Here is a 15529-nt window from a genome sequence, read left to right as displayed (position 1 = left end):
AGAAGGGACCAACAGATTCAGGGTATACAGGTCGGAGTTAAACACTATAAACTTAAAGCCTATGCAGATGACTTAGTACTGACGCTACAGGAGCCAATCCCTAGTTCTAAAAGAGCACTGGAAATAATACAAGAATTTGGTCGGGTGGCAGGTTTTAAATTGAATAAATCAAAAACTATGGTTTTAGAGAAAAATTTGACAGCAGTAGAGAAGGAAAGGTTTCAGGAAGAAACAGGTTTAATATTGGTGAAAAAAGTGAAATATCTAGGGGTGAACTTGACTTCGAAGAATGTAAATTTATTTAAAGATAATTATGAGAAGTGTTGGTCAGAAGTGAAAAAAGATCTTGAAATTTGGACAAACTTGAAACTTTCCTTACTGGGTAGAATTGCTGTTATCAAAATGAATGTATTGCCAAGAATGTTGTTTTTGTTTCAGACGCTACAAATCATTGACAAAATGGACTGTTTTGAGAAGTGGCAAAAAGAAATTTCTAGATTTGTCTGGCAGGGCAAAAAGCCCAGAATAAAATACAAAATTCTTACTGACGCAAAGGAAAGAGGGGGGTTTGCCCTGCCGGACTTCAAGTTATATTATGAAGCAGCAGCTTTTTGCTGGTTGAAGGATTGGCTACTTCTTGAAAACACGGATATTTTGGATTTGGAAGGATATGATAACGTTTTTGGGTGGCATGCATACTTGTGGTACGGTAAGGCTAAAGTGTACAAGACATTTAAAAACCATATTGTCAGGAAAGCATTGTTTAATGTCTGGATGAAATACAAAGATTTATTGGAAAATAAAACCCCTAGGTGGCTCTCACCTATGGAAGCAAAGGCCTTAAAAAAGCTTAATATGGAATCTAACTGGCCAAAATATTGGGAAATTCTGGAGCAGGAGGGAGATAAAATAAAATTGCAAAGTTATGAGAAACTTAAGGATAAGGTGCGAGACTGGTTACATTATTTTCAAATAAGAGAGGCCTATCATTTGGACAGGAAAATTGGTTTCCAGGTGGAAAAATCAAAGTTGGAAACAGAATTGTTAGAACCCAGTGCTAAGATATTGTCGAGAATGTATAACTTGCTGTTGAAGTGGAATACTGAGGATGAAACGGTAAAATCTGCTATGATAAAATGGGCACAAGACGTTGGTCATAACATTATGTTTGTTGACTGGGAACAGTTGTGGACCACCGGTATGAAATTCACGGCATGTAATGCCTTAAGAGAGAATATTATGAAAATGATATATAGGTGGTACATGACCCCAGTCAAACTTGCAAAAATCTACCATTTGCCCGATAATAAATGTTGGAAATGCAAAGAAACTGAAGGGACATTCTTTCACCTTTGGTGGACGTGCCCAAGGATCAAGGCTTTCTGGGAGATGATTTATAATGAACTGAAAAAGGTATTTAAGTATACCTTCTTGAAGAAACCAGAGGCCTTTCTTCTGGGCATGGTCGGCCAATTGGTGCCAAAGAAGGATAGAACTTTCTTTATGTACGCTACAGCAGCAGCAAGAATACTCATCGCAAAGTATTGGAAGACACAAGATCTACCCACTCTGGAAGAATGGCAGATGCAAGTAATAGACTATATGGAACTGGCTGAAATGACCGGCAGAATTCGAGATCAAGGAGAAGAGCAGGTGGAAGAGGACTGGAAGAAGTTTAAAGTCTATCTACAAAAACACTGTAAAATCTTTGAATGTTGAGGACATTGAAAAGGAAAGAAGGGGTTCTAGTGACTGAGTTAAATAAGAGCACAAAGGGAGGGATCAAGAATCAAAATGAACAAAGATTGAGCTTGCTGAACTAATTATTAAATAGAATACAAGATCGGGAGGCGGGTGCAAGTAAGGAAAATAAGGTTTTGAAGGTTATAATTGGAAAGTGAGGGACTTTTTTTTGTTTTTATATGTTAAAATCTCCTTTTTTCTCTTCTTTTTTTTGTCTATGTTTTCTTTTCTTTTGTAATGTTTGTGAAAATTTTTCTTTTTGTAATGTTTGTGAAAATTTGCTTTTTTGTTCTTTTTTGTGAAAAATGCAATAAAAATTATTTAAAAAAAACAAAAAAACAAACAAGATTCTTATTTACCTTATGATTTTCAGCTGCAAACCCACTATTGGGTTTGTTTACAAATACAGAATTCAAAACTAAGCCCATCATAAATAACTGACATGAAAGTCATATTTATATACAAATTCTGCAAAAATGAGCAACAGACAACAGGGGGCAATCTAAGCCTGCAATTCTGAAAATAGTTTACCAGAAAGGATTTGAATAGGACTTACGGGTCAATCATAACTTTGATACATGACATCTTCTTATCTCTCTGCTTGTTATCAGCAGCATTGACTGAAAAAAAATGAAAACACGAACAAAGCTTGTTAGTAAAAAATGAAGTACTTAATGATATTTCTTAGCTTGGCATTAGGAACCAGTCCCAGTAATCACAAGTTAACTGCATTTGTGGTTGTGCCATTGACTACTGTACTGCAATTCCCATTTTATGGCTATGGTAGCAACTTGCTAAAGTACTGAGCTTGTGGATAAGCCAGAAAATTCCCCAAGCCAACTTAACATCAATTGCAATTCCTCTGTAATTCAATCCACTGACAATCCACTGGGACTAAAAGATGTTGCTCTCACCATACCTAGGATTTCGTCAAATATTTTATAAAGGCCAGGTACGAAGGTAACATCCCTGCAGTTCAGTCCAATATCTTCATCAAACACCCACATTTGCTGAAAAGATAATTAAAAATAAGAAGATATTCAGTAAAAAGACACTTTTACTCTGCTCATTCAGTGAGCACAAGGTCAGCATTGTCCAGTGATTCCCATAAGCCATGTGGCCTGACTGGAAGTGTCCTAAGATGCTATGACCTTGGAATACAGTTGTGGAAAAAATCACCCTCTCAACTCCCCAAATTATAACAGTCTAAGCTCTGCTCTGTGATACTAGAACTTGATTTGCAATTAGCAAAACAAAGGAATCAGAAAAGCTCCCTCTCATTCAATTCCTACTTTAACTCCCCAAACAAAAAGCTTTTTACCTGAGTCACTTGTTCCACAGAGCCAATGTAGGTATCAGGCCGAAGCAATATATGCTCCAGCTGGCTTTTCTTCTGGTATATTCTTTCAACAGATAGCCTCTTTTTTGAATCTCCATCCGTGATCTTACCCACTTTAGGGTTTGCATCTACTGGCTGAATGGAAGCAAAATGAAAACATCGTAAGTCACTGCATAAATGAGCTAACTTTGTGGGTTTCTGTAACAACAATGCTAGGATGGAAATAAAAACACACAAGACATGAATTTACCACCAAGCTAGTTTTGAAAGAAGGAATACAAACAGATATTGTAGGCATCTGTCTCAAGAGACAGATTGCACATTTGGGGGGTGAAGTCAAACTGCTGAGTTAGAAGCACTGAAGTGACCTCCGCAGGGAGCACATCTGGTCAGTGTTTATGGAGGTCCTGGGCGGCCCAGATCACCACCACCATTTTATTTGTATGCCGCCTTTCCACAGTTAAAACAATGCTCAAGGCAGCTTACAATATGAAAAGATTTACATAATTTCAAATAAAGCAAAGCAGTCATAAAAATAAGTAAAACACATTAAAAACTACATAACCAAACTGAACAATTTCCACATAAAAATATGACTAGACCCCTCTTGATCTTGCTGATGTGGTCCAAAGGAAAACAGAGCAATACCTTTGACACCTGCTTGGCTGCAGGAGTTGCTGGAAGGTGGCAGACAAGGCACCATCCAGATTCCTTGGGGACTTGTGCAGGGCTTACTCCTTAGCCTTTTCGTCTCCCAAAAATAGCAGCAGAGGTTTAGGATCAGTTTTCCTTCTCCTAGAGGGGCTTCATTCCCACGCTGAGTAGCCCCATCTACCCCTCACTTCCTTCTACAGCACATGCAGAAACCACCTTCCTCCTGAGCCTGTCTACATGCAGGGGAAGTCCCCCTCACCTAGTTTAGCCAGCCCACCAAAGGTACAAGCCCTCTCCTAACATCCCATACACCTGAAACTGGGATGAGAAAGGGGATAAAAGATTGTGCTTGCCTTTTACAGACAAAAGCCTGAGATTCAAGTCATCTATCTCTGAACATCAGACTGTTCAGACAAAGAAGTTGTCGCCATGTCATGCCTGTGACATTTGGCTGGCCACTCTTAAAAAGATGAAGCTAGAATAGATGGATCTCTGATGTAATCCAGCAGAGCCATTAACAGTTTTGGGATACTAATCCCCACATTGAAACGACTTTATATTTTCCCTGCCTAGAAAGAAAACCTATTATGTCCAGTATCAGCAATATACTGAAGCTACAAAAACATCCACAATCAAACGTTGTTGTGAATTTGGGTAGGAATTTGCCCCCCCTAGATCCACAAAAATTATTGAAAAGCTCCATAAACCTCCATGAATTGAGGTTCTGCACCCCCTCTCATGAAAAACCTGTCCTCATCGTAATGTCACTGTAGGATAGACCTCCAAACCAGTACGTATTTTTTTTAGATATTTTTTTTTTGAGAGATAAGAAGGAACCGCGGATCATGATGGGATTGTTGTAACACATATTAAGCTAAAATAAACAAATAAAAAAAAACAGGAAACAGGGAATTGGAGGAATCTATGCGGAGGGTGGGCTTTTTTTTAAGATAGAGAAGTAGCAAGATGGCTGGGATTAAGAATGAATTAGAAAGGTCCAACACTTGAAGGCAGAGGTTAAAGGCCGCCACTAATTAAGGCCCGTTTTATTTCAATGGCGCTGTCCTGAAAGAAAACCCCTCAGTCGATATTGAGTTACGTGGGGCTGGGAAGACGGTAAGAGGGCGGGTGTGTGAAATAACGGTGTGGGGGTTTTGTGGGGGGGGGAGACTCACCTTGAGCGGGGAAAAGGAGTCTTCTAAGTCCATGGTGGACCCGGTCGGAGCGAGGGGTGTCGAGGAAACAACAGAGCTAGCGGGGATTGTGGGGGTGGGAAACGGCCGTTGAGAGGGGAGCTGCGACCGAGTCCCTCAGACTGGCGGTCACCGAGCGCTGTGAGCAGAGGCAACAACCTTCCCTCAGCCAAGCGGCTGCGAATGAGGCCGGACAAAGGCGGCAGGAAACGCTTCACGGAGAGAGAGAGAGAGAGAGAGAGAGCGCTTTCGAAAAGCGTCGCCTCAGCCCGCTCAAACGGCCACGACCAATCCCCGCCGGCCTGCTTTAGCTGCCGGGCCAATCGCCGTTCGGCACAGGGAAATACGGATTAAGGAGGCGGGGAAGGAGAGTTCGCGCAGCCAATCGGAAAGAAAGTCTGAGCGTTCGAACAAATGAACAAAAAAAAAGCCGAAAAACAGTACACCGCTCTTCAAAAGCAGTAACTGTTATCTCCCAGGTTTAAAAGCGAGGGCAGGCCTACCGCTCAGTTCCACCAATAGAAGTGTGGAATGGCGTTGATGGGCGTGGGGCTGGGCCAATGAACCCGACGCCAGCGCGATGGATTGAATTGCACGTTTTGTTTTGTAGGCGCTTGTTAAAAGTTATCGTTCTTCTTCGTTAATCGTTTGTTAGATGTTTGCTGGCACTCAGCATGTAACAGTGCAATGATTCCCACCCCCCCCTTTCTCCTACATGCATTTAAAGTCAGTGTGGCGTAGTGGACGTGGAACCTGACAGGCCACAGTTACCTGAAGCGAACCACAAAATGGCGCCCACCGCCCTCCCCTCCCCACCTCAAGGGGAAAAGGGGAAGGCGGAAAACGGAGGGAGGAGACGAGCAGTACCTCCTATTGACCAAAAGGGAACTGTAGAGGAGCATGGATGGGGAGCAAATCTGGCCTTCAATGACTGCGCTACAGCAGCAGTGGGTGATACATTTCTTGGAGGCTGGCTCTGGTGCCCCTGTGGATCCTGCTGTCTGAGGCAGTTGCCTCACCTTGCCTCATGGGTGGGTCGGCCCTGGCCCCTGTTACAGTATTGCCTTTTGGCCTAACTTGCTGAACACCATACATATAATCTTAAGGCAAATCATTCCCACCATCATCGTGACTTATGTCATGATGGACGTTTTCATGTCATTCTGTAGTCAGTTACTGTTTTCCCCAGCTCCTTATTCACCAGTAAAGTTTGAAGCAGCCTCATTGTTAAACTTGGTAGGAAACTAAAGGTGCACCCCAAAATTTGCTTTGTATGATGTGTCTTGGTGACTGCCCCGTTGACCTCAATGAAGGAATCCTCTCCATTCAAAACCACTGTAGTTTTTGTTTTGGAAACGCTCATTAATATTTGGTGACCAAAAAATGAGTAACTCCTGGTATGCTAAACTTGGGGTCATCACAAATGATACACACATGCATATCTCCAGGAAAGCATCCTCTAAGTTGCCTTCAACCTGTTCGAATTCAGGACCCCCCCCTTCAAGCCAAACAAGCATTTGGGGACCCATTTCTTACTGCTTTTTTTGGCCATATATTTGCATGATGGTAACACTGCTGTTGTGACCCACCTTAGATCAGGCCATAACCTAATAGTGGGTCCTCCTGACCCACCAGTTCAAGACCACTGCTCTAGGAGATTTGTGTCTTGCCCGATGTTTCCTTCCTTTTGGTGTAAGACACTGGACTTGTCCACACTTTGCTTGTTTCATGCCTAGAAAACACGAGACCAAGTGGTTTTCCGTTTGCCCCACCACTTCCCCTGGGAAAACTCACTCTTTATCGCTGAATCAGAGCATACATCAATGTACGAAAAGCCCAATTGATATGTGCTCTGATTCAGCAGTAAAGAGTGGGTTTTCCCAAGGCAAGTGTGGACAAGCCCACTGCCAAGCATGGCTCCTTCATGCCAATAATTTCTAAAATACATAGAAAATAAAGAATAAGAAACTGAAGGTATGCACACCCTGCAATAATCTCTGGGCTACCACAAATTCCCAGGAGAGACCCATCTGTGAGATTCCATTGAACAGTATTTTTATGCTGTTTTATGGTTGTGTTATGCTGATTAGCTTTGTTTATTGTGCGCTATAAAAGTCCACAAGTAGCTGGATGCTGACAGTTGAAAAGACATGACACAGAAGCAAAAGAGAATGACAAACAATTTTTATTTCACATCGGACCTTCTCCATCATGGAGCCTTATTACAGTGTGAAGAAACATGTGTGAAGAAAAGATGGATGGGATTAAAACCCCTTCTAACCAACTAAGTTACCTTTTAAAAAAAAACTTGTTGAATAATATATTGTGCTAACATAAATTAATTTCTTTTGATATATTGTAAACAAATGTACAGTCAGTAAAATGACTTAAAACAGGAGTGAGGAAACAAGGAATAGATCCAAAAGTTAAAGGTGAGAGGAAATAGGATTGTAGGGAGGAAATTATAGGACAATGAGGATCTGTTTTTCATAATAAAATAAGTAATTGCAACTAATCAAGGGGGGGGGGATTAAAGTGTTACATGAATGGCACCTTTCACCAGTTAAGTTTAATAGATGTAATGGAATGATTCCAGATTTGCACTGGTGGTGTTCAGAGTCCAGGACAAATGAATTCCACATTGCTAGAATGAGAACCTTGTGGCAATTAGGGAATTTTCTACATATATTGATCCTCTTGTCACTCTTGAGAGTATTTTGGGTTTAGCTGGACTATCTGATCCCAGTAGATCATAAAGAGCCTCTCATTCATTTCATTATCATTGTTATAACTGATGTTTCATACGCTCAAATCAACCAAGTTTGTTAGGTTTAGGGAAAGCTGGAGAAGGTTATTCAAAATAGCATCTTTATTAAACTGGAATCAGTTTTTAAAAAGAAACAAGCAACCAAACTTTCTCCCGGGGGGGGGGGGGAGTGGCATTTTGAAGTTAAAAGAACACTCTACCAACATTTCAGATCGAGAAGTGCAAGAACTTATAATGTCATGTGGGAAGGTGACTGTATGATAGGGTTACCATATATTGAAGAGCAAAAAAGAGGGCAGCCCGAGCCGCTGCCAGCCTGAGCTGGGGAAAGAGACACGTGGGTGCACGAGGCCTCTGCTGCTCCCGGTGTGCCTCTTTGCCTGGCTTGGGCTAGCAGTGGCTGCGGTGTGCAGAGCAGCTTGAGTCCAAGCTGCCTGAGCCTGAGCACCCCCCCCCCAACTCAGACATTTCTTTTAAAATGTAAAAATCCGCCTGGATTGGCATGTCCAGGTTTTCCCAGACATATGACAACCCTACTGTATGGGTTTTCCTTACTAGTATTTGCGATATGTAACAGTGTAGTATCAGCCTTATAAATACAGTATAGGAACAGATCAAGCTGCCTAGAAAGGTCGCTGTTGCAGTTCTTTGGACTGTTTTCAAGAGGGTGCTCGACCTGCCAGGAATGCTTTGGTTGCAGGTCATTTTGCTAGTGCAGGAGTGTGCAGGAGCTGACCCACAGATGTTAACACCTCCCTGCTGTAGAATTCAATAGTTCCAAAAATGTAAATGTGCCTGCAAACTAGATGCTGCCTTTTCTTTGTGAGATCTATGTTTACCCATGCAGGAACACTGTGGGGAAAAAGCTGCAACATTCCATAAAAATTCCTGAGCACAATACATCCCTTCTGCCACCTTTTTTTTGCTAAACAACGAACAGGTTGGGAAACTATGTGCGGTAGCATTTAGTAGCTGTTAATAGTGCAGTGTGTTGTGATTGATAATGGAGCAGAGAGTCAATATGAAATTCTGTTTCAAATTGGGTAAATCAGCATCGGAAACCCACAAAATGCTCACAATTGTGTATGGATATGAAGCGGTAACTCGAAAGACAGTGTATGAGTGGTTTAAGTGTTCCCGTGACGGGTGGCATACCATTGAAGATGACCCTTTGGCAGATTGTCAACAAACAGAACGGCGGCAAATGTCGACAAAGTTCGTGCGTTATTGATGTGGGATTGGCGTTTGTCTGTCTGAATGATGGTGGAAGAATTGCATATTCCGTGTGAAATCGTTACTGAGGTTACTGAGTTGTCCCATCCATATTCTCCTAATCTTGTCCCACCAGATTTCTTTCTTTTTCCAAAACTGAAATTTGCACTGAAAGGGCACAGATTTTTCAACATTTCACACTTCCAAGGTGCAAGGGAACTGAAAGCAGTACGAAAAGAGGTCTTATCCAAATGTTTCCAACAGTTCTACTGTACTAATGTTGTCAATGGTGCATTGTATCAGAGGGGGCCTACTTTGAAGGCCTGTAAGGTATGTATGCTTGAATATTTATCACTGTCCAATTTCTGTGACCATTCACCAAATATTCCAGTCACACCTTGTATAATAAACCAAGCTTTCTTTGTTTTTTCATGTGAGAGCTTCTTGTGGGTATAAGGGTTAACACACATCCATAACAAGCACACGTCATAACTCCAGCAAAAGTTCCTAAACCTCTCAGCAGTGTGTATATGAGCATACTGTACATGAGTGCTGGTGGTGCACATGTAAGTCCAGGTACACACATTGTAACAAAGCAGAAGCCCCTTTTGCACCTGCCTGCGTGAGCTGCTGATTCTACATATCAGCACACATGGCAGCTTGCTGAGGTGCAGGCAATGCATGGTTTTCTTTCCTCTCAAACATTCTTTCCCAGCTGGGGTGGAAGCGTGGGTACCTGCATTTTCCACCTCATGTGTCTTAAGGGTCAAAGGCTTATCATCCTGATCCAGCCTTTGAAGCAACTGGCTCCTTGTGCTGTTCCTTGCTGATCTGAAGCTGCGCTCATCTCAGAAGGCATTTTCCACGCACAGAACAACCAGGAAGTCTGAGCAGCTATGTGCGTCCGCTGTGAGGAACTTGCCTCCGGCTGGAGGTGAGGCAAGGCCTTTGGACTGGCTGGAGGCTGTTCGCCACTCCTGACAGTCTTGATTTTCGGCCTGGCCTCCCAGTTGTTTGACACCATGCCAGACTGCCTTTTGTCTCCTGAACATAGAAATAGAAGGACATACAAAAGTGGATAGCTGAAGTCAACTGCATGGCACAAAAAAGCACCCATCCTGTCTTGTCTCAATCCATCATTCCCAAGGGCCAAACTAGACACAATGGCTGTGGTTGCATGTGTTTAAATGTGGAACTATCATCCCAATAGCATAGAAAGAGGTTGGGTCTGAATTTAACAGCGAAAGGGAAGCCCAGCCCAGTGTTTCCTGCATATTCCATTTACACCTCCCAGCAGCTCCTCTGCCCAGGTGTTTTTCATAGATAGGTGGAATCTACACACATATTAAAAAAAATGCTGTGAAAATGTTTATTTAAAAAAAAGTTTTGAAAAATATATTGAATGTGCCATAGCTCATGGTCACCATCTAGTGTCAGATTTGTGTATTGTACTTTACAGCACACTTAAAACATTTTATTTGCAGCTGTATAGCTGAGTCCATGGTCATGGTTCCTTCCATTACTCGTGGTAAGTGGAGAAGAAAAGCACATGGAGAGGCAAGCTGTGGAGCAGGGGAGGTATGCAATAGGCAAGATGTAGGTTCTGAACTCCTCACCTGTGTGCTTCCCCAGAAATCTAATATGCTGGACAAAGTGGACCTCATTACCCATTAATATGCCCCTTCTGGGCCTCCTGAATATTTTCCCCACCTAGATATTCCCCAATTAGGTACAGCCCCACTTATGGGGGAACTGGTGAATATAGTTTGGGATGCCCTGCTTGTACCTTCCATATGGTCACATATCCCTACAGATGCTTTCTTTCCCCACATGTTACTCACCACATAGGATCCGTCAGGACATTGCGCCCATTGAATGTGTAGATGGGGGAATTTGGGGAATTGAAACGAGCAGCACTACTGAAGAGGGAATTCCAACTCTTTGCCAGCAGCTGGCCCTGCAACAGAAACAATGCTTTTCAAGCTAGAAAACAGTCAACAGAGGCTGTAGGCTCCACAACATTATTCTACAACCCAAGTGCCTCAGCCACAGCAGTGGAAGGCAAAAGAATCCTGCCCTTCCCAAAAACATAGGAGTGCCTGCTAGGGTCATCACTTATCCATAAGAAGTAGTTGGGCAGTTGCTAAGCAAGTACCACATGCCTTTTTCATCAGGTACCAGTGCTTTCCTCAGAAAAGATGTCTGCATCAAATCAAGAATTTAACAGGATGTTGCTACTAGCCTTAAGGTTGACAATCGGCAGGTTCCTGTCAGTTCTCTTCACGATGGAGACTAGGCTTTGAGTGGATGATGACAGGAAGGCCCGGAAAGTTCCACGCAGCTTCGCCTCCTGTGACTGCCGATAGCACCGCAGGTCAACGCCACCAATCCCATTCATGCTACCAGTCAGGGGGATGTTGAGGGCCACTAGGCGGAGCTAGAAAAATTGAGGGATTTTAGTTAAACACCTGACACCTAAGGAGGACAACAGGGTGGAGTAGATCAACCAGAGGAGTGGTGTCAATCAACCAGTCAGGTTCTTGTTATGGCCTTGCCAGGTTTTGCACCATAACTTCAAGGGAGCCACCAGAAAGAAGAGATTGGTACAGCAAGGTCTATAAAAAATGGTAAAGGTAAAGGACCCCTGGATGGTTAAGTCCAGTCAAAGGCAACTATGGGGTTGTGGCGCTCATCTCACTTTTCAGGCTGAGGGAGTAGGCGTTGGTCCACAGACAGCTTTCCGTGTCATGTGGCCAGCATGACTAAACCGCTTCTGGCGCATCAGAACACCATGAAGGAAACTAGGAAACCAGCGTGCACGGAAATGCCGTTTACCTTCCTGCCGCAGCAGTACCTATACATCTACAGTGGTACCTTGTTGTTGAACAGCTTGGCTCCCAAACAAATCAGCTCCCGAATGCCGCAAACCTGGAAGTGAGTGTTCTGGTTTGCGAACATTTTTTGGAAGCCGAACATCCGACGCGGCTTCTAATTGAGTGCAGGAAGCTCCTGCAGCCAATGAGAAGCCGCGCCTTGGTTTTCAAATGGTTTCGGGAGTCAAACGGACTTCTGGAGCAGATTAAGTTTGAGAACCAAGGTCCCACTGCACTTGCACTGGTATGCCTTCAAACTCCTAGATTGGCAGGAGCTGGGACAGAGCAACGGAAGCTCACCCCATAGTGGGGATTTGAACCGTTGAACTTCTGATCAGCAAGCCCAAGAGGCTCAGTGGTTTAGACCACAGCGCCACCAGTATCCCTCCCCACCCACTGCTTCTAAATTCTTTGCCTGAGACAACACTCAAAAAAAAGAAGAAAAGGCAAGCTGTTGTGCCAGCAGCTTGACTGCCTTATACTCCTCTTCTGTTGAACTTACTGAAGGGATCCTCTGGGGGATGCTAGGTGGTACAGTCTGGATGGTTGCTTGGCTCTTGTCATTTTGGACCTAGAAAGACAGGATACATGGTGAAACAAAACCATTTTTTAATGTGACTCAGCTTAAAATCAAATGCTGTGTCAACGAGCCCTTAGAATGCATGCGCACATAAACTGCAGCAAATATTGCCACCCCCAGACACCATACTAGCTATGCACGGAGTGCAAGAGAACTAGGAAGGTGATGAAGGAGCTAGCAGCAGCAGTGCATGCAGCCTATTCCCAGTTACAGTTTTCTGCCTGTCCGTAGCTATGGTGGGGCAGTTGTTGAGAAGAATTAAATAGGCCTGCTGAGGCTGGAGTAAGGAGTTGTTGGTGTGTAGGCGAGGTGCTTTGCAAATAGATGAAATTTGTTACTCAAAGGGGTTTATATCACTTAATTTCATCATTACTTTATCCAACAGTTAACTATGCTCTTCTGCAAGTGCGCCACCCAAATGGGTATAATATTTTATGGGCTTTCGGTTTCTTTGCTCTCCCCACTTTCAGCCCTTTAACTTATGCCAGAGCAAAACCCAGGAGAACTGCTGAACAGGCAATGGCAAAGCATTACAAGTTGGAAGAAGTCCACACCTGATTTCTGTCTGTAGACACCGAAGGGTCATCTCCAACCAGTAAAGACTCTGAATCCTCCAGCTGATCAAGAGACAATAGAAACATAACAGGGATAAGGCTGGACCGAAATGTGTAAAAAAACGAGCATTTGTTCTCATGTGCGAAAAGTTTTTTTTTTAAATGCCATCAGGGCAAGCATTGCCCAGGTAGCTCAAGCAAGCGAGCCACAAAAGCATAACTTAATCTCATTCTGATTTTTAAAAATAAAGAGAGCATCTGAGCAGCCCTCTTGGATCAGGGCAAAGGGTCTAAACAGTCCAGGGAATCGTAGAGCAGTCCTACCTCCTGTTGATACAATAAACCCACTACAACATCATCCCTGGTAATTGGCTGCTCATTCTCCTGTTTCATATAGTGGCCATCCAGATGCTTGTGTATCAGATATTGAGCGAGACTGAGTGCTGCACATCTACAGAGTCATGCACATCAGTGTCCCAATGTTTTCCTACCAGAAGCCTGCTCCATCCCTTGGGGGTTCGGAAGAAAGCTTCATTCCCTTCACTGACGTAGACCAAGCTGCCTTCAGGAATGGAGGAGGCCGATTTGAACATCAGCTCTTTTGACTTGAAGATCCACGTGGAGTGCTGGAAAGTAAAGGAAGTGCAGGTGCCTTTATTAAAAGCATACTTACCCTCAACTGGTGGAAGGCTTTGCAATTCAGCGATCATGAGACCTTTCGGTTAAGGCTGACCAGAGTTAAGGCTATCTCATGCTGCCTACAAGCTCCACAAAGCCAGCAAACAGGAAGCTAAGGCCGATGCTTTGAGAAACATGCTGCGACAACAGTTGTGCCACATCACAAGCAGGGCTTGCTTAAAATTTGCCATCCGTGCCCCCACGTTTTTCTTTGGTCTCTCAGGCCTCAATGAAGTGCCTGGACCTGCAAAGATGCTCCACATTGTTTTGGCCCTGTAATGACTTATGAAACACCTGAGCCTTGCCATATTGCTATAGGGATCCTTCAGTGAGTAAACTGTTTATGCCTGGGTGGAGTGTCTGTGGTGTGCGTGTTTCTGTGTATGTGCTGGGATGTGTGGGGTAGCAATGTGTGTGTGTGTTTTAGGATGTGTGTGGTTGTGAGAATGTGCACATCATGTTCTTGGGGGATCTGTGCGGTGCCCACAGTAACTTATCAGGCTTCCAAATGTGATCACAGCCCAACGCCTGGTGTCTCCTGGTCGGTCCCACAACTGAAACAACAGGCATTACACATCCTATTTGCTAGGTGGCTCCCTCTGCAAACACTGAAGAATGGTCCATGAATATTGCTTCAGTATTTATACGGCACACACATCATATTATTTTGCCAACAGTGGCTATTATAGGCCTTAATGGGGCAATAAAACCATAATAACGTTTGAAGTGCTCATCAGAACGTCATGAAACCAATGAAAACATGTCTTCAAGGAGCTTGAATTACTGGTACTCCATAGCTTCCCACCCAAATTGGAAACAAATATATGACAAGGTTGTATAAAAATTGGAGTAAAAGGGGTCAATGTGTCAATTTTCAGCACTTTTTAACTTACCGTATCATTGGCGATTTTCAGTGGATCATTCTGAAATTTGGCACAGGGCTAGACTTCATCAGGTGGGTGATTTATGCCATGCTTTACATTTTTAGTTCAACTATTGTCATTTTGATGAGTTACGGAAGTTTTAGGTTTATACTAGCAAAATGTATTTGTTTGGTTTTTGCTACTCACCTTAACAAAAGGGGTACTCCCGAGCCGCTTCAGTGATCCTTATTATTGTAGAATCTAGTGGCTACTAACCTAACACTTAGTAGCTGTGTATTGTTTGAGCACCTGCAACCCCTGACTTTCAGATAGGGAGCATGTTGTCTCAGGACAGAGAAAAACATTTCTCTGATAGCTGAGAAATGAGATAGCTGAAGGAGATTTCCTTGAGGGTGTGAAGAAATCCAGATTATTTGAAGTGAATTTCTAAATCTCATGTGTAGAGGAGCTGGTGGTGGAGGATAATAATAATAATAATAATAATAATAATTTATACCCCACCCATCTGGCTGGGTTTCCCCAGCCATTCCAGGTGGCTCCCAACAGAAAAAAACAGAATAAAACATCAAACATTAAAAACTTCCCTAAACAGGGCTGCCTTCAGATGTATTCTAAAAGTCAGGTAGTTGTTTATTTCCTTGACACCTGATGGGAGGGCGTTCCACAGGGCGGGCGCCACCACTGAGAAGGCCATTTGTCTGGTTCCCTCTACCTGTACTTGTTCAGCTCTTTACCCTGGACTAACTATTGGAGGGAGTATCAGAAAGGAGAAGAATGAAGGTGACCTACCTTAAACCCATACTGGTTTTCATTGGAAGAATCCTTCAAAGACAGCCCATCATCTGCACAGCAGAAAAAAGGACAGAATGAACTAACCAGCCACCATCCATCCCAGGAAGCAAATATTCCATCAACTGTACAAGAAAAAGCTCCCCACCCCCAAAGGGGAGAGTCTGTAAACAAAATCCTGAAGTGCTGCATATTAATGGTTCTAAATTAGAATGGCTGGCAGACAACAATTCTTCCTTACTGACTTGGCAACACACTCACAG

The 15529-nt window shown here is 43.3% G+C and overlaps 2 protein-coding genes across 5 annotated transcripts in view; both read right to left on the bottom strand.

The window, feature by feature from the left end:
• Positions 1-5180, bottom strand: part of TOP2A (DNA topoisomerase II alpha) — a 30956-nt gene extending 25776 nt beyond the window's left edge. The window contains exons 1-4 of the mRNA XM_079948667.1: positions 4912-5180; positions 3065-3217; positions 2663-2753; positions 2300-2363 (exon numbers count right to left, since the gene is read on the bottom strand). Of these exons, the coding sequence (XP_079804793.1) occupies positions 2300-2363; positions 2663-2753; positions 3065-3217; positions 4912-4944 (341 nt within the window). The 5' untranslated portion in view covers positions 4945-5180. The remainder of the gene's footprint in view (positions 1-2299; positions 2364-2662; positions 2754-3064; positions 3218-4911) is intronic.
• A 1916-nt stretch (positions 5181-7096) lies between these two features.
• The window catches only part of LOC307200263 (uncharacterized protein), a 50970-nt gene continuing 42537 nt past the window's right edge, over positions 7097-15529 (bottom strand). For all 4 annotated transcript variants that reach the window (XM_079948695.1, XM_079948696.1, XM_079948693.1 and 1 more), the window contains 7 exons: positions 15267-15319; positions 13407-13541; positions 12916-12978; positions 12284-12352; positions 11151-11345; positions 10750-10865; positions 7097-9952 (listed from right to left, as the gene is read on the bottom strand). In XM_079948695.1, coding sequence (XP_079804821.1) covers positions 9757-9952; positions 10750-10865; positions 11151-11345; positions 12284-12352; positions 12916-12978; positions 13407-13541; positions 15267-15319 — 827 coding nt within the window. In that variant the 3' untranslated portion in view covers positions 7097-9756. The remainder of the gene's footprint in view (positions 9953-10749; positions 10866-11150; positions 11346-12283; positions 12353-12915; positions 12979-13406; positions 13542-15266; positions 15320-15529) is intronic.

This window comes from Podarcis cretensis, assembly GCF_951804945.1.
Source record: "Podarcis cretensis genome assembly, chromosome: 13".
Taxonomy (NCBI): Eukaryota; Metazoa; Chordata; class Lepidosauria; order Squamata; family Lacertidae; genus Podarcis; species Podarcis cretensis.
The sequence above is the reverse complement of the archived record's forward strand: the minus strand, read 5'-3'. Positions and strand labels throughout refer to the sequence as shown.